At 36.5% G+C, this 25,930-nt stretch overlaps 1 protein-coding gene across 3 annotated transcripts in view; it reads right to left on the reverse strand.

Moving 5' to 3' along the window:
- ATRNL1 (attractin like 1) overlaps window positions 1-25,930 on the reverse strand; it is a 792,651-nt gene that overhangs the window by 557,975 nt on the left and 208,746 nt on the right. For all 3 annotated transcript variants that reach the window (XM_062214395.1, XM_062214397.1, XM_062214398.1), the window contains exons 15-18: window positions 25,087-25,268; window positions 19,055-19,268; window positions 17,419-17,607; window positions 11,410-11,628 (exon numbers count right to left, since the gene is read on the reverse strand). In XM_062214395.1, coding sequence (XP_062070379.1) covers window positions 11,410-11,628; window positions 17,419-17,607; window positions 19,055-19,268; window positions 25,087-25,268 — 804 coding nt within the window. The remainder of the gene's footprint in view (window positions 1-11,409; window positions 11,629-17,418; window positions 17,608-19,054; window positions 19,269-25,086; window positions 25,269-25,930) is intronic.

Consider the following 25,930-nt stretch of genomic DNA (forward strand, 5'->3'; position numbering starts at 1 on the left):
GGCTTTTGCATCTATGTTCATTAAGGATATTGGTTTCTAGTTCTCTTTCTCTGTTGTAATTTTTTCTGTTTTTAAGGAATTAAGGTGATGCTACCTTCATAGAAGGATTTTGGAAGGACTCTCCCTTTCAATTGTTTTGAATAGCTTGAGAAGAATTGGAATTAGTTCTTCCTTAAATGTCTCATAGAATTCAGCAATGAAGCCATCCAGTAGTGGGCTTCTCTTTATTGGAAGGGTCCTTATTACTAATTTCAATCTCCATTCCATCTTGATTAATGGTCTGTTTAGGTTTTCTGCATCTTCTTGATTCAATTTTGGTGCATTGTATGTGTCCAGGAATCTATCCACATCTTCTGGATTTTCAAATTTATTGTCATATACCTCTTTTAGTAATTCCTGATACTCTTTTTATCTCTGTGGTAAATGCTGCTAATTTCTTTTTTCACCTCTTATTTTATTGATCTGGATCTTCTTCTTCTTCTTTTTTTTTTTGGTTACTTTAGCCAATGGTGTATCAATTTTTTTTTCCAAAAAACCAGCTCTTCATTTCACTGATCTTTTGTATTTTTTGTTCCAACTGTGCTTATTTCTTCCCTAATTTTAATTATTTCTTTCCTCTTACTATTTTAGGATTTGGATTTTTGCTGTTTTCTAGGTCCCTGAGATGCATAGATAGCTCATTTGATGCCTTTAAATTGATGTAGGAACAAAGTGCTATAAAATTGCTTTTAACACTACTTTTGTTGTGATATGTTATATTATCATTTTTTAATTTCTTTCTAGAAGTTTTTTGATTGCCCTTTTGATTTCTTCTGTGAAGAAATTTCTTCTGTTCATTCCAGAGCATGTTGTTCACTCTCCATGTTTTTTAATATGTTCAGGAGATAACTGAGTTATTAATTACCAGCTTCATTCCATTGTGGTCAGAAAATATACATGATATGATTTCAATAATTTTGAATTTGCTGAGACTTTCCTTATTGCCTAGCATATGTTCTAGTCTAGAGAAAACTTCCATGAACTGATGAGAAGAATGTGTATTATGCAACTATACATAATGTTCTATAGATATCAGGTTCATTTGGTCTAGGTGCAGATTAACTCTATTGTTTGTTAATTTTCTATCTAGTTGATCTGTAAATTGATCAATGTGAGGTGTTGAAGCCCCCCATTACTACTGTATTGGAATCTAAGTTTCCCTTTAGATTCACTAATATTTGTTTTAAATAGCCAAGCACCCTGGTATTGAGTGCATATTTATACACAGTCACATCTTCCTGATGAAATGATCCCTTAAGCATTACATAGTGCCCTTCTTCTTCGTCTCTTTTAACAGTTTTTGTGTTAAAGCCCATTTTGTTTGATGTTAGAATGGCTACAACTGCTTGGTTTTGCTTCTGTTAGCATGGAATTATTGTTTTCTATCCTTTCACTTTCAGTCTGTTGTCTGTATCTTTGTTGTTGAGGTATGTTTACTGTACACAACAAATAGATGGGTTTTGTTGTTTAGTCCATTCAGCAAGTCTGTAAATTTTAAATGGAAAATTTAAGTTATTTACATTCAAGGTTACTATTGAGAAGTCATGACTTGGCCCTATCTTTTTTCTGTAAATATTCTATTGTCTGCTTTGGATTTCCTTTGTACTTTTACTGGAAAATTTTTCACCTTCACATTCTTTCATAATGATGACTATCCTTCCATATTTTACTGTGTAGCACATCCTTAAGCATCTTTTTTAAGGCTGAATGAGTGGTGACAAATTCTTTCGATTTCTGTTACAGAAGGTCTTTATTTCCTCTTCATTTATAAATGAAAGCTTTGGAGGGTATAATATTCCAGGTTGACATTTTTTTTCCTCTTCAAGACATGACTATGTCTCTCCATTCTCTCCTAGTCTGTTGGGTTTCTGTGAGTCTAATTGGAGGTCCACTGAAGGTAATCTGGCATTTCTGTGAGTCTAATTGGAGGTCCACGGAAGGTAATCTGGCATTTCTCTCATGCACATTTTATGATCTTTTATGTTTTATTGTTGAATGTGTGGTGCTGAAGATCTTTTTGGGTCATATCTATTATTAGTCCTATGTGTTTCCTGATTTGGATGCCCCTGTCTTTCTCTAAATTAGGGAGATTTTGTTATTATTTCACTAATAGGCCTTCTAACCCATTATATCTTTCGACACCTTCAGAAACTCCTAAGGCCCATATGTCGAGTTATTTTTTAGTGGCCCATAAATCTCCAACATTATTTTTAATTAATTTTCTAATTTCTTTTATTTTTGTCTTAAAAATTTCCAAATATTTTTCTAACTCAGATATTCTTTCTTTTCATTCATTGTCAGTTTTTAAGTTTTTAAGGTTTTCCTCTGTACTTTTTGACACATTTAATTCATTTTTAATATTTCAGTTTGATTTCTCTTCAAAAATCTCAACCTCATGGGAAAAATTTTCATCCATGTTATGTATGGATTTCATTAATTCATGAATTTGCTTCTCATTGCTTCTGAGTAATCCTATATTTAACCTTTTGGATTCATTTTCAGGCATTTTATCAATCTCTTCATCTTCATATTCTAATACTGAAAGTGTTGTTGTGTTTCTTTGGGGGGAGTTATGCTGTCTTCCTTATTCTTGTTTCTTGAATTTCCACATTTATTTTAAGGTATTTGTGGAAACACTTGGTTTTCTCCTCTGATGGCTTTTATCTTTGAACTAATCCTCTGTGGCTTAGTGGAGTGTAGGCCCCTTCAGTGAATACCCAGAGGCATGTGGTAGGTGTGGCAAGTATCCAGGGTGACATCCAAGTTGGGCATGGTAGATCTCCTTATCATCAGCAGGGGAGAGAGTATGATCACCTCTATTGGTGTAATCACATCATCAATTCCTCTCTTCCAAGGTGATTAACACCCAGGTGCTAGCCCTCAGTGGGTGTAAAACTCACCTGAGTTGCTGTATGAACAGTGCAGTCCTCAGATTAGCACAGATACTTCTACAATGACCCACCCCAGGCAATCCAGGATCTCTGAGCCTCTGCCACCACATAAAGTGAATGCCCTGAGAATCCGCAACACCTTGCATCCTATCATTCAGTCACATTTCCCACAGCCTGAGGCACATAAGGCTCACTCACAGGGTGCAGAGGACCCCTCCAGCCCACTAGCCTGTCCCGTCCATGGAGAGGCAGAGACATTCCCAGAGCCAGCTGCCCGTGGGTGTTCTGTCTTGATGGTTTGAGCCCCAGAGTCTGTGATATGTTGAGAGGCTGGAGGCATCTCACAGTCCTACATGAGTGCCCAGCCCCTGTCTATCCTCTGAGCCAGACTCCAAGTAAGTGGAGAACATGCATTTTTCCCTCTGGTAAAATCCCTGGATCACATGCATGCTCAAGAGCCACCATAGCTGTGACTCATGTCAAAATGGCGCCTTCTCTCCACTGTATGCCACACGTGCACTCAAGAGCTGCCACAGCCGCTACCATTGTAAGAATGGCATCTTCTCCACTCAAGTTGCTGTGTGCACATAGGAGCCGCTGCAATTAGTGGTGCCAAGACTTCGCTCTCCCAGGCAATTGCAGGGCACCATTGTTGGGGGATGGGGAAAGAGAAATGTGTCCTTTTTTCACTGGGTTACCTGTGGGGACTTTGTACCCCTTTTGACTCCAGGCCAGACTCAAAGACTGTGTAGTCTTCCAGGCTCTCCCTCCAGCAAAGTGACCAGTGACATGGAATGCTGTAGTCTGTTCTCACTTCACTCTCCAAAGCTTGTGCTTCTTCCAAATCTTGGCTACGGGGATCGAGTGTTGTGTCTGTGCTCACTGCTACATGTCCTCAGCTTCCAGGCTAATCCACAGCATCCCTCTTCCTTCTGCAGAATTTCCACTGCAGATTTCTCTCCAACTCTCCCCTGGGAATGCACTTTCTCCACTTTTTTGCTATTATTTTCCCCTAGCCTAAAACAGTACGTCCTTTCCTTATTCTGCCATCTTGGAATCTCTTATGTCTTAATTTTGCATTAGAGGTTTTATTATATATATATATATATATATATATATATATATATATGTGGTATTTTCTCTTTTTTTAATTTGACAGGTAGAGATGTAGATAGTGAGAGAGAGAGAGACAGAAGCCAGGAGCCAGGTGCTTCTTCCTGGTCTCCCATGCAGGTGCAGGAGCCCAACCACCTGGGCCATCCTTCATTGCCCTTCCGGGCCACAGCAGAGAGCTGGACTGGAAGAGGAGCAGCTGGGACTAGAATCCGACGCCCATTGGGATGCTGGCGCCACAGGTGGAGGATTAACTAAGTGAGCCACGGTGCTGCCCCTATATATGGTATTTTCTTTGATAGTGGAGCTGACTCTTTTCACTCTCTTGATGTACTTTTTCATCAATAGAATTTTTTAATGTTTTAACATAACATCAATTTTCCTATATATTAACTTTGTATCCTGTTGTTACTTAAGTCATACTTCAAATTCCATGAAAACATTATATTAATACTTTCTACCAGAAGCTACAGTCTTTTAGCTTTTGTATTTTGATCCATAGACTCTGAGATTTTTTTCCATAATTTTTCAGATATACAATTCACCCAGTATCTCTCATTGAAAAAAATCACTTTCTTCTATGAAAGCAGAGTTCTATCTTTGTCATAAATCAGGTAACCATACATATTTGGGTCTTTTCTATAATCTCAGTTCTGCTTTATTAGTTTATTTTTCCATTCTTGTACTGATTCCACACTGTCTTACTTACCATACATCCTTGGTAAGTGTTGATTGCATGTAACCATAAAAACTGTTTATCCTTTTTTTCTTTTTGATTTTTGAATGCTCAATGGGAATTAGGATGATACAAACCCCAGAACTCCAGAGAATATATTAAATTTTTTTTTATCTAGGAAGCATTCATTCCTCTTATCATATAGATGTTCCCTGCCTCATTCCTTTAAAAAAAAAATGGAGAATTTTGTTTTAGTGCTGAAATGTTGATGCATGCAAGTCTGCTATGCCTGACCTAAACATAACTTTACTGGTATATTAAGAGTTTAGCAAATCTTATGCAGTCTTCTAACACTCTGATTATTTAAGATTTTCCTAGCAAACCATTTATGTATGTAGCAGATGGCAATAACTGTGTGTGTGAAGTTACTTTTGACAATTTGCTGTTGCTACCACAAAATACTTGAGACTGAGCAATTTATAAAGAATAAAAATTTATTTGGCTCATGGTTCTGGAGGTTAGAAAGTCCAAGAAGCATGGTGCAGCATCTCCTTGCATCTTGTGAGGGCCTCCTTGCTTCATCATAACACAGTGAAGAACATCACATGTCATGACAGAGCAAGTATGCTAGCTGGATCCGCTCTCCTTCTTTTAAAACCACTAAATGCCACAGGAGGATCCCACTATGACCACATTAATCATAATCACCTCCCAATGGCTCTATTTTCCTTTTTAAAAATGTTATTTATTTATTTATTTATTTATTTGACAGGCAGAGTAATACATACACACACACACACACACACTCTTCCATTCCCTGGTTCACTCCTCAAATGGCCAAAACAGCCAGGCTGGGCCAGACCAAAGCCAGGAATCTGGATTTCTTTCCAGGTCTCCCACATAACAAATATGGGCTCAAGCACTTAGGCCATCTTCTGCTGTATTAGCAAGGAGCTGCATCAGAAGTGGAGAAGCCAGAACTCAAATGGAACTCAGATATGGGTTGTTGATACTGCAAGGGTCAACTTATCCCTCTGCACACAATGCTGTTCCACACCCCACTCCTGACCCGGAAAGGCTCCTCTTTCAAATCCCATTAACATAGAATTGGGAATTAAGTTTTCAACACATGAAATTTTGGGGCACATACTCAAACCTTAACAGGCATCCGTATCTCCACTGCATTACTGTGTTATTTATTTTTTCTTCCTTTCTCCACCTGAAACTCAATGAGGAATATCTGAGACATCTGAATCTCTACTTGTGATTTTTTAATCACCTTTGCATATTTTGTATCATTTATCTTTTTAGCCTGTAATCTTTCTGTTTATTCCTATTTTTCTTCTAGTTTATTAATGATCTCTTCAACTACATTTAATTGGTGATTAAACTCATGCATTTGATTTCTAGTTTCAGTGACTATATCATTGCTAGATGCTTCATTTAACTTTTTTTTCATTTAACTTTTTGTCTTTTAAAAAACAATATTTTGAGGCCGGCACCACAGCTCAATAGGCTAATCCTCCGCCTGCGGCGCCAGCACCCCCGGGGGTTCTAGTCCTGGTCGGGGCGCTGAATTCTATCCCAGTTGCCCCTCTTCCAGGCCAGCTCTCTGCTGTGGCCTGGGAGTGCAGTGGAGGATGGCCCAAGTCCTTGGGCCCTGCACCCCATGCGAGACCAGGAGAAGCACCTGGCTCCTGCCTTCGGATCAGCGCGGTGCGCCAGCCGCCCATTATCAGAACACTTGTTTAAGTCTCAGCTACACTGTTTCAACCCCAACTCCCTGCTAACATGCCTAGGGAAAGCAGTGGATGATGGTCTGGGTCATGTGTCTCTGCCCTCCATGTGTAAGACCCGAATGTTTTTCCTCTCTCCCTCGTTAAACAATAAAAAAAAATCACCAAATAAATTTTTTAATAGGATTATTCCTACAGCAATGATTAAAATGGAATTCTAGTGGTGACATTTTTATACTCCTAATTCTTTCAAAATTTTTCTTTTGAATGTTTTGTAGATTTGCCCATGGGTGCCTGCATTGTGGCATAGTGGGTAAAGCCAATGGCTGCAACACCAGCATCCCATAAGGGCACCAGTTCCAAGTCCCACCTGCTCCACTTCCAATCCAGCTCCCTGCTAATGTGCCTGGGAAAGCAATGGAAGATAACCCAAGTGCTTGGACCCCTGTAGTCCTGTGAGAAACTTGAAAGAAACTCCTGGCTCCTGGCTTCAACCTAGCACAGCCCTGACTGTTATGGCTATTTGGGAAGTGAACCAACAGATGGAAGATCACCTTCTCTCTGCTTTCTCTGCTTCTCTCTCTCTCTCTCTCTCTCTCTCTCTCTCTCTCTCTCTCACACACACACACACACACACACTCACACACACACTTTATTTTTTTTTTTTTGGTACTACAAAACATTCCAGGCTTAGCTTACACAAGGAAACTTCAAAATGTTCATAGAAAAAAAAATGGAAATAAAAATTGAAAATTTAAACTTTATTTCAAAGCATAAAGTTCATCAAGCTCAAGACATTTTAGTAACTTATAACAGCTATTTAGTCCATCCCTAGAGAACTGAGGGGCCTGGAAATTTATCCACGTCAATGCAGTTTTGTTATGCTATTAACTAAGAAAAGTGGGTAATCTTCACTATTTTTTAAGGTAAAAGAAGTGAGAATCAGTCAAATAAGGACCGCAATGTGGGTACTTAATGATCTGATGGCAATGAGCTAGGAACATTGTTGTGGTGAAGGATCTTGGTGAAGCTCTTCTAGGTACTTTTCTACCTAAGCTCTGACTAGTAATCTCAAACATTCTCATAATAAGAAGGTGTTATTGGGGCCGGCGCCATGGTTCACTTGGTTAATCCTCTGCCTGCTGCAGCGGCATCCCAGATGGGGGCCTAGTTCTAGTCCCGGGGCTTTTCTTCCAGTCCAGCTCTCTGCTGTGTCCTGGGAAGGCAGTGGAGGATAGCCCAAGTGCTTGGGCCTTGTACCCGTATGGGAGACCAGGAGGAAGAACCTGGCTCCTGGCTTTGGATTGGCGCAGCGCCAGCCGTTGTGGCCTTTTGGGGAGTGAACCAACGGAAGGAAGACCTTTCTCTTTGTCTCTCTCTCTCTCACTGTCTATATATCTCTTCCTGTCAAATAAAAATAAAATAAACAAACAAATAAATAAACAAATAAAAGGTGTTATTATTCTTTGGCTCTCCAGAAAGTCAACAGCAAAATGTGTTGAGCATCCCAAAAAATTAATGCCATGAGAGCTTTGCTACTGATTGCCTGCTTTTGTTTTACCTAGATAACTTCCTATCCTTCATAGGCATCATTTTATCATGCTTGTGTTCAAGTCATACTAATAAAGCCATGTTTCAACTCCTGTTAAAATTCTTCAAAGAAATGATTCAGGATCTTGATCCACTTGTTTCAAATTTCCATTCCAAGTTCTTCTGAATGGAGCTGATCTTGGTACAACAATTCTGTACCCCTCAAGCAGAAAGTTTGCTCCAATATCTTTCAGTCAGAACTGTGTAAGCTAAACCAATTGACGGTATCTATGGTGTTGGGTATCCATTCATCACCAGTTCTCTCCATTTAGGGTACCAACAAGAGTAATTTCTTCTTCATAAATGGAGGTAGATGCTGTGCCTCTGTTGGCTCCATCTTCAACATCATCTCATCTCTTCTTAAAATGAGCTTTCCCTTTTATACGTTGCCTAAATCTTTGGAGAATTATTCCCATAAATTTTCTTAAAGCATCAATGATTTCTTCAAACCCCCACCCAAGACTACAATAAATTGGATGTTTGTTCTTCCTTCAGTTTTTGATGAATTCTTATTGCTTTTATACAGGCTGTTTTCAAACTGATAGCTTATTCTTCCAAGTGCTTCAAACTAGATCCTCTTCAGACATAACAAGGTAATATGAACTTATTTATTTAAGTGCAAAAAATCTGCAATCCTTAGATAGTTTTCATAACATATATTTTCCACAAACTTCTAGAAGAACCCCTTTTGTCCTCCCTGAAATTCCTAGAATCAATCATTTCTCCAAAAAGTCCTTATTCCTTTCACTTGGAAAATGTATTTAGAAAACAAGATCTGTATTCAGGATGTCCTTATTGCTAATGGAATGTTGTGGATTCTAGTCCCTTTCAGCCAACATAGCTAGGAAATATGAGGGCATTTCAAAAACATATAGAAAATTTGAAATAAAAGTCAAATCTATTGTACTGCAAAATAATTCTGAATTATTTTTCATAACAGCCTATTTTCCATGAAACATTTGAATACTCCCTTATTTATATATGTATACATATATATATCTATGTTAACTTCTCTGTACATATATTAAAATAAACATGAATTCACACTGATCTCAGAGGGATCACTGCAGCCTTCACCTCTTGCGTATTTTCAATTTCTTTCCCTGACAGTAAGTAACCTTGTTCTTATTAAACACAATTTATTTACATACTAAAATCTAGTCTATATACTAAATATTGTTAGAATTGTTAACCTATGAGAAACAAATTTACTAATCAGAATACAGTGTTGATATGCAAAGATTTTTTTTCTTTTTAGTATTCAATCAAAACACTGTTTTTCAAAGCTACTTACATCAGCACCTTTTTTGTGTGTGTGAGAGAGACAGAGACAGAGATACAGAGAGAGAGATATTATGGCATTTGCAATACACTTATATTCATTTGTCACATTTTGCATTCCATCTTGAGACCCACCCCCCAATATTCTGGAAGACTTGCTTTTAATTCTGCATAAAGTTAATTCTTTGTGGTATGGCGTATTGATTTTAATAATCTCATAGAGTTATGCAACAACTATACATTTCTATACAGACCAGTTCCATATCCAAAACATCCCATTGTGATGCCCCCTAGTTTCAGATTATCTTACAAATGCATGTAAGCCTTTGGTTCTGGCTTTGTCCACTAAGTAAAATACATGTAAGATTCTGTGATGTTTTTGTGTGATTCAATAGTTTGACCCCTTGTGTATGCATATATACATATATATATATATATATATTTCATACTCTTTGTAGCAGATATTGTTGCGCCTTGTGCCACATTTCCTTAGTTCATCATGTTCAGTGCTGCACATTTATATCCAAAGGATGTTCTGTAGGTATCTCTAGTTTTCTACTTCAGATTTTTAGTGGTGCCAGATAAAGCTGTTTATTAGACATGCTGATACAGTACAGAAGCACTAAGAAGTTAATACTATCAGGGGCATCATTCAGTCAACAGGGATGACAGTCAGTAGATAAATACCTAGCCTATTGGATACTTAGAGGAATAAATTTGAGAAGCATTCAACATGGTTCTTCGTAGGTCCCCAATGAGTGTAAGACCCAATTTCCCAGAGTGGTAGCCAGCTTAATAATGGACTTAAATTTGGTTCCCAACTGTGTTTGAAATCTCCTCCATTCTCACTTTTGCCTCCCAGTATCATCTCCCATATGAACCACCTTACCCAAAACTCTGTGACAGGCTTTTATATCCTCTGAAACACTGTTATCCCCATGATTTATTCCCTTCCATTTCAAGCACTCACTCACTGCTACTTCTCAGTGAAGTCTTCTTCTATCACCCTATTTTAAATAATAAGCCTTATCTTCTTTTCTTCCTTTGTTTACTTAATAGCACTTATCACCATGTAACTAATTTGTATATTTTTTTTATTTTAGTTTGAATACAAGCTTTACAAATGCAGCGATTTTAATCTAATTTGTTCATTGTGTCTCCTACACTGAAAAAATTCCTTGGCATATAATAGGCACTCAATATATAATAAACAAATTAATTTTTCAAGAACGTTGATCCTGTTCCACATAAGCACACTGAAAAATTAAGTAATCTTAAAAACTGAATGGTAAATGAATACCAATCTCAGATTTCAAAATGAGACCAGGTAGCTCAGCATTATAGATGTTATATAGAACATTCCCATATTCAGCATTAATTTTGACTGGATATTCTGAATCACCTGAAAATTTGAATAATTACATGACACTATGAAAAATAAAAGACCATAGTATTTGCTGTAAGGTAGAAAATTGGTATGAAGTCAAAATTTTTCTTCTTAATAATTCTTTTTTTTTTTTAATTTTTTTGACAGGCAGAGTGGACAGTAGAGGGAGACAGAGAGAAAGGTCTTCCTTTTTGTCATTGGTTCACCCTCCAATGGCCGCCGCGGTAGGCGCGCTACGGCCGGCGCACCACGCTGTTCCGATGGCAGGAGCCTGGTGCTTATCCTGGTCTCCCATGGGGTGCAGGGCCCAAGAACTTGGGCCATCCTCCACTGCACTCCCTGGTCACAGCAGAGAGCTGGCCTGGAAGTGGGGCAACCGGGACAGGATCGGCACCCCGACCGGGACTAGAACCCGGTGTGCCGGCGCCGCAAGGCGGAGGATTAGCCTGTTAAGCCACGGCGCTGGCCCCTTAATAATTCTTATGAAACTAAATATAATAATCATGTTCCATGAATGTGATTAACCTATGTAATTATTCTAAACAAAATACCACATATACAACAGAGATGAATATAATCTAAGAAAGTTTTTTTACATTTGAGTCTAATTTTCATTTTTTCCCCTAAGTCTTCAGTATAATAAAAGAAAAACTTTTCTTGCAGATACAAGAACTGTGTTCATTATATTTTTATTACCTGGACACTGGATAAAGGACCATTCATAGTTCTTTTCTTTGGGACAAAGATTAGTGTCAAGAACCATCTCATTGGTGTGCATCCCAACAAACTTCATTGGTCCCCGTGAAGATCCTTCAATGCAATGGCCTCTTCCCGTATTACTAGGATCATTGCACCAGCCACATCCAGGCTGTTCCAAACACTGCCCACACGTTCTCAATCCAGAACAATTTTGAGCTACATGAAAAAAAAATAAATGGATTATGTGACTGTATAATTGTAGGCCAAAAAAAAAAAACCAATCATTTTAAAAGACAGCAAAATGTCACCTATTGGTAAACATATCTGTAATAATGTCTTAGAAACAGCAATTATTTAAAGCACATAAAACATACATTAGGAACAAAACTGAGATAAATGAACTAACATGGAAATGAAAAAAGATATGGTAACATCGACCATCGACATGAGAAAAATGAACTCAATACTCAAAAAAATTCCTGAGAACTTTGCCAGTTCTAGGACCTTTGGAGAACTGACCCTACAGACCACTTGTACCATTGTCTGTGGTGTAGAGCCATTTAGCCATTCTCCTTCTGCAGAGAGAGGGTCTGATGGTGGGCATCCAGTGTAAGTGATGCAAACCCCCTCCCTGAGACCCCTGAGCTTCATCTGGACTACTGTTCAAGGAAAATACTCTTCCTTATGGTCCAAGATACTAGCAGCTGGCTATTATGTGATGAGTAAACTAAATCTTACCCACATAGCCAAGCTGAGTGGGAACACAGTCATGCAAGCAACAGTACATATTCTAACTTTCAAGGGTGCAGAATATTATGCAAGACTCCTTTGTTGAGGTTCTGTATTTTTTTTAAAAAATGACATATGAGACGAGACAAAGTCTATAAATGCTATGTTGTCACCAAGGATGAACAAATATTAATCTGATATAATGTTCATTGTTGTTACTTTGTGATAGTCACAATTTTTAACTCACATTCAGAGTATTATGTATTATATGTTGGCCTGAGATGTTTGTAATTACTTTTACTATACTAGAAATAGTACTTTATGTCTTCAGAATTGTTTCTCCAGAGAAGATAACAATAGACATACAAGGCACCATGAATGATATCTTTTCCACATGTGAAAAAAATTCCAGAGAGGGGAAAATTGCAGATTTTGGCACTGTTGTAGTGTGAATAACTTAGCTGCTATTCAGTATTTTAATACTAACAGAAATAAAAATTTTCCACAGATTACTGAAAACAAGAATAATGTAAATTTTTGGTGAACATCAGGAATTCAATAAAGTGGGCTATGCAGAAATAACAGAATACTTAATAAAAGAATCTATCAGCCATAATATTTATTGATATAAATTATTCTATTAGATATAAGAAAGCAAAAAGTATCATACCCAATGTTTCCTTAACAAAAAAACAAAAAAGGAAGATGACTCTTTGAGTCATTGAATGCAAGTTGTTAATTTTAACTCTGTAGACAAAAAAATGTATATTGACACGAAGTATCAACCTTTGGAAGTTTACATTTTCAAGAATATAAGTGGTAAATGACAGCTTAGTTAAAAAGATGCCTATTGAGTGGGCATTTGGTGCAGTAATTAAGATGCTGCTTGGAATGCCCATATCCCATATCAGAGAGACGACAGCAAGTCCAGCTTCTTCTGTGTATGACCCAGATTCCTAATAACATACATCCTGGATGAAGCAGTTGAGGTTCAAATACTTAAGTCCCTGCCAAGCACACTGGAGACCAGGAATGAGATTCAAGCTATTGGCTTCAGTCAGGCCCAGCCCCCAACTATTGCATTTAGGGGAGCAAACCAGCAGATGGAAGGTCTCTGTCCCTCTGTCTCTTTCTCTCTCTCTCCCCCTTTTAAATAAAATGAAAATAAATATTTTTAAAATATTAATTTATTTTTTGAAAGGCAGAGTTACAGAGAGGCAGAGGCATAGAGAGAGAAAGGGAGGTCTTCCATCTGCTGGTTCACTCCCCAATTGCCACAATATCTGGAGCTGTGCCAATCTGAAGCCAAGAGCTTCTCTGGGTCTCTCATGCAGGTGCAGGGGTCCAGGGACTTGTGCCACCTTCTATTGCTTTCCCAGGCCACAGCAGAAAATGGGATTGGAAGTGGAGCAGCCAGGACTCGAACGGGTGTCCATATGGGATGCCGGCACTGCAGGCAGAGGCTTTATCCCCTATGTCACAGTGCCAGCCCGGAAAATAAATATTTTTTTAAAAATAAAACTCAAAAGGTATTTAAACAACTTAATATTTCATAGATTACTATTTGTTTTCTTGGTTTCAAATTTCTCTCTTGTATTTGTGATTATAACTAGCCTACATTATTTTCACTTGATTATTCTAACTGTCCTCAAACTATACTGAGTTGCTATACAATCAATCGGGAATACCAAATTTCATATAAGTAAATCTTTACTGGGAATCACCTAGGATAAATATAGTTTTCTATTACACATACAGTATTTGGGTATTTTCTAGGAAAATAGATGTTATTTTAGAACTATTTTTAAAGGAAAGACAATCATTAAAATGTCTTTAAGATGCATTAGAAATTAAATCTGAACTATTCCAATTTATTCCTGTTAATATGGCTCAAAACAGCTTGAGAATTCTAAGGTTAAAGAATTCTGGGTTTCTTGCAGTGACTGGATGAAAAACCATTAATCTTCTAGTTCTATATCTAAAAGATTTTAGGCTTTAATAATTTTACAAAATAGCATCGTGTTCAGAACAACCATATATTCCCTTGGGTTTAATTTTAGATATAAAACTATTGAGAAAGATAATGTTGGCTTTGTTTTGCTCTAGAGTGATAAGCAAGATGCACTGATGAAAAATTAACAGAAAATTAATTCTTAGTACTTAATGGTGACTCAAAAACCGACAAATTCATGTTTTTGTCTTTTTCTTACAAAAAAAAAAAAACAGTATTACAGAAAAGCTTATGAAGTCATGGTATTGTTCCTAAAGCTAGGGGTGGGAGAGAGGCTATTTCTGAACTACAATTATTAATCTTCGTATTTACTTTTTATTTATTGAAATTCAATTTGTAAATATTCAATATAGTTGTTTAAATGCATAATAATTTGAAAAAATCTGTAATAAAGTATCATGAAATTTTAAAAAATGATTACCTTCCTTAATTGTCAAGAATAGTGTTTAAATTGAGCATGTACATACACCTAAAGAAATGGTAAAAGAAATACAAATCTGTGAAAAACTATATACTCAAGCTTCTTTTACTATATCAATCTAATTATATTTTCATTTGATCTTTAGTATACTATAAACTAAATTCTTTATCATTGCTAAAGGTCTTCAAACTCACTGCCACCAACAGAATAACTAATTCAAATATATGATTTATTAATAAAGCCAGTTATTAATAAATATTTCTTAGAGGCCATTAGCTAAAAATTATCTTAAAATATAAATCTTCTATTAAATTTATAAATTTTAAACATTGGTTCTACAACATTACAACTGAAAAATACTAAGGAATATTACAATATCATATTAGATGCTCATTTCAAAGAAAAGTTCCCCTTAATTTTAATCTACCATAAGCCTTAAATAATCGAGACAACTTTCTAAAAGCAACAAAAAAAATTTTTTCAGCCCATTTCTAAGTTTCATTTGTAGGGGCTGGAGCTATGGTGTAGTGGGTTAAACTGCCGCCTGCAGTGCCAGCATCTCATATGGGTGCCAGTTCAAGTCTCAGGCTGCTCAACTTCCATCCAACTGCAGGTAGAATTTCTACTCTGTAATGCGACATTGCTTTGTCTCAATATTTCAAGCAATGGTAGCGCCCAATATGGAACTAATACGGGTTTGCCTATATAACCAGGGGAGGGAGACATTCTCCCTGTCAGTATGGAAGGCCTGGAAAATCCAATGGGTCTCTACTTGCATTGGTTTAGTGACTGAGGGATCACATTGCCTGGGGACTATTGGATCCCAGGAGCAAGAAGGACACTGACTGGCTTAAAACAGTAGATTCATCACCAAAAAGGATCTTAGAGTTATGAAGTTGCTTATTGCTAACTACAATAGCCTGCCTCTAGAAGAAAATCAGGAAAGTTTGGGAGGAGGAGAGAAAGAGGAATGGATGGGCGGACAATGCGAGCTGAAGCTGGGTTAGTTGTCTGTAGACACACAGTCATGTAGTCAGTGGCTGTTCCTTCGAAAAGAATGTAAGAAAGCTAATGGACCAGTAAGTAAGTCCTAAAGATAGTTAGGAAAGTTAGAAGAACAAGCTGCATTAAGGCCCACACTCTCAGGGAACTTCCAAGAGGCTTTTTCCCAGTAGGAGAGAGGAACAGAAGTAAGCCAACTAGAAAGGACCTATAAGAGTTGCAAAGATGAAAGTAGAAGATAACTTACACCTCAGCTTAGGAGGCAGATATTAGAATTAGGATAAAGATTGTCCCAGAGAGGATTCCTTTAAGGAACCTGAAACTGTTCCTTCCGCTAGCCCACTGAATAACTCTCAACCACAACACAAACATGAGTTTCAGGACACTGAATTCCAAGTAGCTGGTATTTTGTCTCTTTTGACTGAACTACAACTTAGTTATTTTGGGGAACAGCACAAACACACCACAATATTAAATGAATTCATTTAGTTCAAACCGTGCTAACTGCAGGTTAAAGAATTGGGAGGGAAAAAAGATTTTTAAGTAAGGACTCCTGGTCCCTTTGTCTTGCTGAGTTTTTTTGATACTCAGGAGTTGAGAAATGGGGAACTGAAGAATAACAAAACATTCCTCCCATTGTATTTGTGTCTATTAGGAAGTTTTGCTTCATACAAAACAAAGAGTCTTGGATAGATACAAGTTGGACATTAACTACATCTCAGATGATTCTGAAGCTAATTGGGCTAGTAGAATAGTAAACTCTTAGGATCCTGCAAGCCTTATTATGCAAGAAATGTCTAGCTCAGTCCCCAATGAGTGGAACATGAATGAAAGGATTTTACATTGAAAAGCCAGTGGTAGGAGAAGTAAGAGTAAATAACTCTACTTTCTTGTTACAAATCTGAACAAATTAATTCATGTCCAGGGCAAAAGACATATTTGTTTGGCCTCAGTATCAGAGGGTAGATTGTAGAAGATAAATCACATTTTCTGCTAACAACAAGCTAGCTGAGACCAGCACCTTCTCATTCTCCCAAGCAGAAGCAGTACCACATGGTCTCAATCTCCTAAAGTTTAGCTAGTGCTACCAGTAGTATTACTCAATACCCTTGGCAACATCATCCTCATAAAAATTGTCTTTGCAAACAAGGCCACTCTCACAACCACTTGGTATTTGGTACCAAAATTCAGTCAGATGGATTCTCATTCTAAAATCCTTCCAAAACATGAGAACAATAAGAAGCAGGATGTTCCTCCTGAAATACAACTTACGACAAGTCCAGCACTGCCCGGTTAAGATGACTCCCCATGTGACGTCAAGACCATGCATCCTGCACTGTAGCAGATACATCATGCTAATAAGATACTCTGTACCCTACCCCCCAAAATGCTTACCTGATATAATCATGAAAAACAGTTAGAAAAATCCAAATTTAGAAACCTGCAAAACACCTGTGTAAATTCTTCAAAAATATCAAAGCCATGTAAAAAAAGAAGTCTTGGGAATTTTACAGATGGAAGGACACTAAAGCAGCATGGTAGAGCAATGTGTGATCCTTAAGGAGAGTGCAGCTCTGCAGCACTATGCTGCCTGCAACATACTTACACTGAAGTGTTCAGCACACGAATGTGGCAAATCATACACAGCAAGATAATTACTGGAATTCAAAATCATGATACAATATACATTAGAGGTTAATAGCACCATGCGGTTTTTAAACCAGCTATGGATGTATTTTTCTCATTTTCTGAAACCTCCTCAAATGTTTAATTTCTCTTCCAATAACAGAAAAGTGATTTATGCTTCTATTAAATGAAAAAATCACTCTAGATAAATACTTACGAGAGCAGGTGGCAGTTTGCCACTCTAGACACTGTCCGTATGGAAAGGAGATTATATAAGCATTAGAGTCGACACATCGCTTCGTACTGCTGCACCACATACATTCCATGCCATTACTTGTACAGTTGGAACATGATGTCCTTAGAGAGCACGGCTTTTTGCATGGTCTCGCATTTTGATTTGGACTAACTGGAATAAATCAACAGATATAATTATTTTATTTTTAGCTACATTTTAACACAAGTATATGGGTTTTATTTGCTTTGCTGTTTAGGGACTGTTTCAACTAAGCAAAGAATTCAATTATAATATAATGAAGTAAATGAAAACAAAGATGATAGGTCAATACACCTCAAATTTATTATTATATTTTAAAACACATTTTCTTTACTTTGTAATATTCTAAAGAGGAAAATATAATTTAAAAATTTATAAATAGCAATGAAATCAGTAACCTAGTTTTTCTAGTAGCTGATAGTGTATACACTATTTGCTTTCCCAGCCACATTTTTTCAATAAACACTCCACACCTTATTAAAGCAAATGTCTATAAGTGAAAATGTCTCTCATATAAACAAATAATAAAAATACAACTTACTATAATAACTCCATGTAATATAGACCTTTTATTACACCCATTATAGTTTTTCCCTGACCATTTAGGGGGTAAAAAAAAGAAAGAAGATAACAAATGTTGGTAAGGATGTAGAGAAACTGAGACCTCTGTACATTACTGATGGAAATGTAAAATGATACAGCCTTTGTGGAAAACAATATGGTGACTCACCAAAAATAAACATAAAATTGCTTATGATTTAGCAATCTCAGTTCTATCAATATATTCCAAAGAAGTGAAAGCAAGAATTCAAACAAATATTTGTATATCCATATTTATAGTGGCACAATTAATAATCAAAAGGTGGAAGCAACCTAAGTGTCCATCAATAAACAAACTGTGATGTATACATATAATGGAATATTATTCAACATTAAATAAGAACACATTCCAATACATACTACAACGTGCATGAACCTTCAAGACATTACAATTACACAGCATAAGCTAGTAACAGAAGGACATACATTGTATGATTCCACTCATTTGAGGTACTTAGTGTAGTCAAATTCATTGAGACAAAAAGCAGAATGGTATGGGCTGGCATTGTGATGTAATGGGTAAATTTGCTTCCTGAGAAGCCAGCATCCTATATGGGCACCAGTTTGAGTCCCGACTACTCCACTTCTGATTCAGCTCCCTGTTAATGTGCCTGGGAAAGCAGACGGGAATGGCCCAAGTGCCTGCGCCCCTGCACCTCTGTGGGAGACCAAGATGAAACTCCTGGCTCCTGGTTTTGGATCGGGCACAGCTCTGGCCATTGTGGCCATTTGAAAGGTGAACCAGCGGATGAAGACCTCTCTCTCTCTCTCTGTTTCTCCCTCTCTCTCTCTAACTCTGCCTTTCAAATAATAAATAAATCTTTTTTAAAAAGACATGGCTAAAAATAAAATTTATGTAAATATCAAGGAATTAACATCGCAAAAAGATGGTATAAATTACTCCAGACTGAAAGGAGGTCACAGAAAACAGTGATTAAAACAGATCTTCAAAGAAATGGCTACTGACAATACTACTTACCAACAGGCTTTTCACAAACAAGTCCATCTGCCATAGATGTACAAGGATTAGCTTTTAAACCTGCCACTGCAGCCCTTTCTAGATATGCACAGAATCCAGAATCATTTGGTTCACCAGGAAGCCACTGTAGCGTTGTGTTTGTAAAAGGAGACATGTCTTCCCATCCCCAGTAGGATATATTAATCTTGCGCAAGCCTACCCAAGGTGATACTTTCTGTAAGCAATAGGAAAAAGAAGTTACATATAAAAATACTGCACCATATATCCCCTAGCAAAGAGTTCATTAGCATTAAAAGTTACACTTGAAAGTAAACAGAAGTGTCTTTCTAGTTACTTTTTGTACTAACGATAATTAACAATTCCAGCATACTTTGGAGAATTCTACAGAACAGTATTTTTAAAGCCCAGGTTTTGTGTATAGCAATACGATTGGAATCATTAGCCCTATGAACCTCTACTATAAAAGGTAGATATAAAGACCTGGCATTAACATCTGCCTGTCTCCTAGCTCAGACCTCCTCTGCTGCATTTGGACTTTTGTGAAAGTTTAAATAAGTTAATATTTAATAAATTAATAAAGTATTCAAGACTATTGATGAAATATGGTTGTTGTGACCAAATTTTAAGAGGTTGACATTGACTATTCTTAAAGTTCTCATTAGTGTGTGTGTGTGTGTATATATATATATATATATATATATATATATATTTTTTTTTTTTTGGCCAGGCAGAGTTAGTGAGAGAGAGAGAAACAGAGTTATAGACAGTGAGAGAGAGACAGAGAAAAAAGGTCTTCCTTCCATTGGTTCACTCCCCTAATGGCCTCCACAGCCGGTGCTGCGCTGATCTGAAGCCAGGAGTTGGGTACTTCCTCCTGGTCTCCCATGCGGGTGCAGGGCCCAAGCACTTGGGCCATCCTCCACTACCCTCCCGGGCCATAGCGGAGTGCTGGACTGGAAGAGGAACAACTGGGACAGAATCTGGTGCCCCAACTGGGACTAGAACCCGGGGTGCCGGTGCCGCAGGCAGAGGATTAGCCAAGTGAGCCATGGCGCCAGCCTCTCATTAGTATTTTTAAATTAGCTTTAAATCAAAATCTACTTTATATTTATATACCTTAAGCATTACTTCATTTTAAAATGCTACTCTTGATAGCAGTCATGATTGAAAGCTACTTGTAGCAAGCTTAAGTCAGCACTGTCAGCAGATTTTTGTTGTTACTGTTAACGTTATTTTCTTGCATCTATGGAATAGTTGTAATAAAAATATTTAAATAGCTATTTTTTATGTCATTAAAAAAATCATACTCAGGCCTTTTCTTCCTCCCCTTACCATTGTTACCCAGATCTTTTAAAATTCCATCCCATGTCCAGAAAATACTAATTATAAAGATTGCATCAAAACGTCACCTCATTGCTCTGGCCAAAGACTGACTCTTCTGGTTGTTAACTCCTCTTTGCAAAGCATTTCCCCAACCTCCTTTCTGAAAGAAGACCCAAGGCAGAGTGGCCTTTGCTTTCTGTTTCCTATTGATGAAAAGACCACTTGGAGAAAAAGGGAGTTTAAATGTGAACAGAATGTTTAGGATGGCAAGGTTTGATGGGCATTTTCAACACTGTATTTAAGAAAAAAAAAAAAAAATAGGGCCGGCGCCGCGGCTCACTAGGCTAATCCTCCGCCTTGCGGCGCCGGCACACCGGGTTCTAGTCCCGGTCGGGGCACCGATCCTGTCCCGGTTGCCCCTCTTCCAGGCCAGCTCTCTGCTGTGGCCAGGGAGTGCAGTGGAGGATGGCCCAGGTCCTTGGGCCCTGCACCCCATGGGAGACCAGGATAGGCACCTGGCTCCTGCCATCGGATCAGCGTGGTGCGCCGGCCGCAGCGCACCTACCGCGGCGGCCATTGGAGGGTGAACCAACGGCAAAGGAAGACCTTTCTCTCTGTCTCTCTCTCACTGTCCACTCTGCCTGTCAAAAATAAAAAAATAAAAAGAAAAAAAATAAAAAAAGAAAAAAAATAGCACAGCTAGGAGTTTCTGACACTGTCTCATGTTTTATGTGGTCTGTCCATAAAATTCCCTTTTTTTGGTTTATAAGAATGTTCACCTAACAGAAAAAAAAAGTGCTGTAAATATTTATAACACATTTTTTTTAAACCAAGCCAAAAAAGGAGAAAGAGGTTTTTGGGAACAAGTTAACATATAAAGTGGTTTTATATAAAATATCAATTGTCTTGTTTTTTGATAAGCATCAGTATCAGCTTTCATTTGTAAAAGAGTTTGTGGCATTGGAAGAAAAGTATTCTGTGACCATTGAATTGAATTGTTACAAATGCAAAGAGATGATAAAATATTAAAAAAACATTTTCTAAGTGAAAAAAATAAAATAAAATGTTACTCTCAGAATATCTCCCAAGATAATGATATATTTTTGATCTGAGTTATCTTTACAAAATTCTATTAGATTATAAACACTTCTAATTTAATATATATGATCATATATTCATTATCTAAGATACTGAGCTACGAATATTTTTTACAATGTGAAATGATTTCAAAAACTTTAAAAATTTTTTTTTTTTACATTACAGATAGACAGGTAAAGAAAAATATGTCTCTGGACTGGCACTGTGGCAACGCGAGTAAAGCCGCCGTCTGCAATGCCAGCATCATTCCCTCTCTCTAACTCTTTCAAATAAATAAATAAATCTTTTTTAAAAAAAGAAAAATGTGCCTCTCCATTTTAGCCTTTAACAACATATGAATAAGGTATTTATACCAACATTTATCCTAATTATGTTGTATAAATGGTCCTAGAGAGGATAAATAATGACAAGACCTAGAAACTCGTAAAATTTATAATTTTAATCAATTTCTTATAGTAACTCTCAAGAAATATTCATGGATAAAATTAAACTGTTTTACAAATTTCTGTTAAGATCATCAGTCCTATATTTCCTAGTGGAGTACTACACACATAACAGGTAATCAATAAATTTTAGTAACAAGTTCATTAGAATAAAGATGTTTATGTCTCACATTCAACAGAATGCCTAAGACTGAGATGGTAACTGATAAATAATGTCTCTAATTATAAAAATACACATGCTACTTAACATTGTGATCATCATATATTTCATAAATTACTCTGGATATTTTCATAACAAAAAGCTACAACATTTTTACAGTTCTTGATAATAATAGCAGTAGTCAATCCAACATAGATATTTTAGATTAATAATTATATTTCACATTATAGCAATACTGCCTATATTCCCAAACTATCTATAATAAAGACAAGTCATTTAAAATGAAATATTACTCCCTAACTCATCTTGATAAGAATCAGAGAGGAAGAGAAGAGAAACAAAAAAAAATGAAGCAGCTTATAGAACATTAAAGTAACTATAACTCAGTAAATGAACTGGACAGGCAGTTGAAAATGAAAGATAAATTACTATATTATGAAAATTTACTGCAGCACACCATAAATCATTGTAACATTTCATTACCCATTTCCGATAAGTAAATGATCATTTGACCCAAGATATCTCTTTAAAGTGCATGAATTTGTCGATCTTTATTTGCCAAAGAAGGGTTATCTTAAGTTTATACAACTGCAATGACTCAGAATATTATTCATTTTATTAAAGATATACTTAATAGAATGTCACCTTGCAGAAGTTTCCTTCCACCTTTAGAATCCTGCTAAAACTGAGCTTTGTGATAAAAATAAAATATTCTTCTTTTACAGGATATGCCTTTCAGCAAACTAACAAGTCTAAGTTCTTCATAGTTCAAAATAATGTTAATCCAATCTGTATGATTTATAAACGGCAATAAAAATGAACAACCAAAATAGGATACTTGAAATATGCAATTTCTAAGATAGCACATTTCAAGGTTATCTTGTGAAAACTTAAAGAATACAATTCTAAACAAAGAATAAAGCAATGCAGTTCTAATGCCAAATACTAGTACTTTCTAAAACTCACAAAGACTAGATCTGTCAATAAGCTCTTCATAAGTGATGAGTATTCTATAAAACTAATTTTCACATATGAAGCATCACAAAAATAAAACCCTATTAATTCATTTTCCATATTATTAAAAATAAAATTTTACAAATATCCCTTCTTACAATTTTCTGAAACATTATGAAAATCTATAGATATCTCCTAAATACTACCACATATATCTTATTCTCCAGTCATTAAGCTAGCAGTTCTCAAATAAGACAAAAGAAAAAAATGTAGGTATTTATATGGGCTCCTTAAATTATCTTCAAGTGCTGACCAATTCTAATTCCTGTTATTCATGCCTTGGGTATTCCTACAGGAAACTCTCCTAAGTCCACATTACCGGTGAGAGGTCTGATCTCAATCATCATTTATTTCCCTGGGTCTATATATCATTGCAATTATCACACTTCAGTCTAAATTTGTCTCCCTAAACTCTTTGAGAACAGGAATTGCTTTTGGTTTCTGTATTCTCAGCAAACAATAAGTAGCTATGTACACTGAAGGCACACAATAAATGTGTACCAAATGAATAAATACTGGTCCATCTTCACAGAAAAAAATAGCTACAATTCACACAGAAAATGCTTTTACCAATAAATTGTTTGTATAAAGTTAATTAGTGCAGTTTTTCATTATCTTATTAGCCTCAGGCCAAAAAAAAAAAAAGAGATAACCGTATAAGGAGAACAATCCAGTGTGATATCATTTCAAAATATTTGAATATTTACAAAGTCAGGGTTGTTAATTAATATGCCAATATTATCCATGAGGCAAAGGGTGTTGGCCCTACAGATAGAAAATGACATTACAAATTAGGTTATCCATTACTGATACTTACAAGAAATAAATACAGTGATGCCACCATAAGAATTAGAGTAGGCATAATGGTAAACTCAATATCCGTATGAAAATGTCAATTGTCATGACCGGCATTGTGGCATAGCAGGTACAGCTGAAGCCGGCAGGCATCCCATATTGGTTGGAATCCTGGCTGCTCTACTTCGATCCAGCTCCCTGCTGATTCGCCTGGGAAAGCAGCAGAAGATGGCTCAAGTCTTTGGGCCCCTGCACCCATGTGGGAGACTCAGAACACGCTCCTGTCTCCTAGCTTTGGTCTAACCCAGTCCTGGCCATTGCAGCCATTTGGGGAGTGAACCAGCAGATTGAAGATGGATCGATCTCTCTCTCTCTCCCTTTCTCTCTCCCTCTCTCTCTCTCTAATCTCTCCTTTCCTCTCCTCTCCTTCTTTCTCTGTCTGTAATTATGTCTTTCAAATAAAGTAAATCTTTAAAAAAAATACTACAATTGCTTACCATGAAAATATTCACTGGAGCAGATATTTTTCCACAATCAAGGTTGACATTAATTATCCATCAAATAAATTAATTTAGTTACCTAAAAATTCATTCTCCAAATAAAGCTTCCTAGAAATAGTAGTAATAGCAGTGGTAGGAACAAAGATACAAAAATAATAACCCATAAAACAGAAATAGGAAGCAGGTATTTAACTTAATGGTAAAGATATCCATGTCCCACATCAGAGTGTCTGGGTCTGATGGCCAGTTCTGGCTCCAGACTCCACCTTCCTACCAGTGCAGACCCTGGGAGACAGTGGTGATAGCTCAACTATTAGAGTTCCTATCCCATGTACTAGCCACGATTGTCTTCCAGCACCTGGACATCAGCCCTGGCCCAGTCCCAGCCACTGCAGGCATTTGAGGAGTAAGCCAGTGAAATGGAGCTCGCTCTCTCCCTCTAGGTCCATATGTCTCCGTCTCCTTTCACTCTCTGATTCACTACCTCTCTGCCTTTCAAATACATTTTTTAAAAAACAGAAATAATAATCATGGTGAACATTCAAAAATAAAATGCATCTATATTCTTTAAATGCTATATCTTATTTATACCAAGGAAGCATTTATTAAGCATTTCCTATAACAAATAATTGATAATATTTGCTCTGAAAAATTTCCAAGACAAGATTATCTCCATCACACTATATAGGAAAGAGTTACCTGTTGTGTATACTTCTGTATTTCATCCAGAACGAATTCTACTTCTTTTGAAGTTGTTAATGAAGCAAGATTTCCACTAAGATTATAGCAATAAAGTTTTGCATTGTCATAGCTTTCTCTACTGGAATTGATTCTAAGACAAGCATCGCCAACGTGATTCCATCCTTCTCCACAAAGATGAGCTGGTAAAAATACATATAAATAATTTATATAAATATACATTTATCATGTTTTTCATTGCAAAAATGCATGTGTGCTTTTTCATTTCAGAATTCTAAACAGAACTTCCATAATTGTTTAAATTACTTTTTAACATAAACCATTTTAAGTATCTCAGTAATGTGACAAAGAAAATTTTCCTAATTCTTTGGTAGAGAATGAAAACAAAATATTAATTTTTTCTTCAATTTGAAAACAAAAACTATAGCCCTATGACATCTGTGAAAATGTATCGACTACCAGCTTTTCTGTGTAAAATAAGTGTATTTTCATATGGTATTTCAGTAAGCACAATTACTACTGCATGTGTCCCAAGGTCCAGTTTACATAAGATCACTTTAATAGAAAAGCAATCTGTGCATAACAAAAATAATTTTAAAGTTATTCCTATAGGTGAGCTGATCTACCTTCCAATCTAATTTTTATACCCCAGGTATACTGTTTTAATGTAAGTTGGGTTCTTTGATTCTTTAATTATTAGTATAGATAGAGGCATTTCATTTCACTTATGATTAGTAAAGAAATATTATCTTCACATTTAATATTTACTTTTACAAAAATTATTCAGGTCTTTCTAAAGTTTAAACACACTATTCTGTAATGGTTTCTTCATAATGTCCAACTT

The sequence above is a fragment of the Lepus europaeus genome, chromosome 17, assembly GCF_033115175.1.
Source record: "Lepus europaeus isolate LE1 chromosome 17, mLepTim1.pri, whole genome shotgun sequence".
Lineage (NCBI taxonomy): Eukaryota > Metazoa > Chordata > Mammalia > Lagomorpha > Leporidae > Lepus > Lepus europaeus.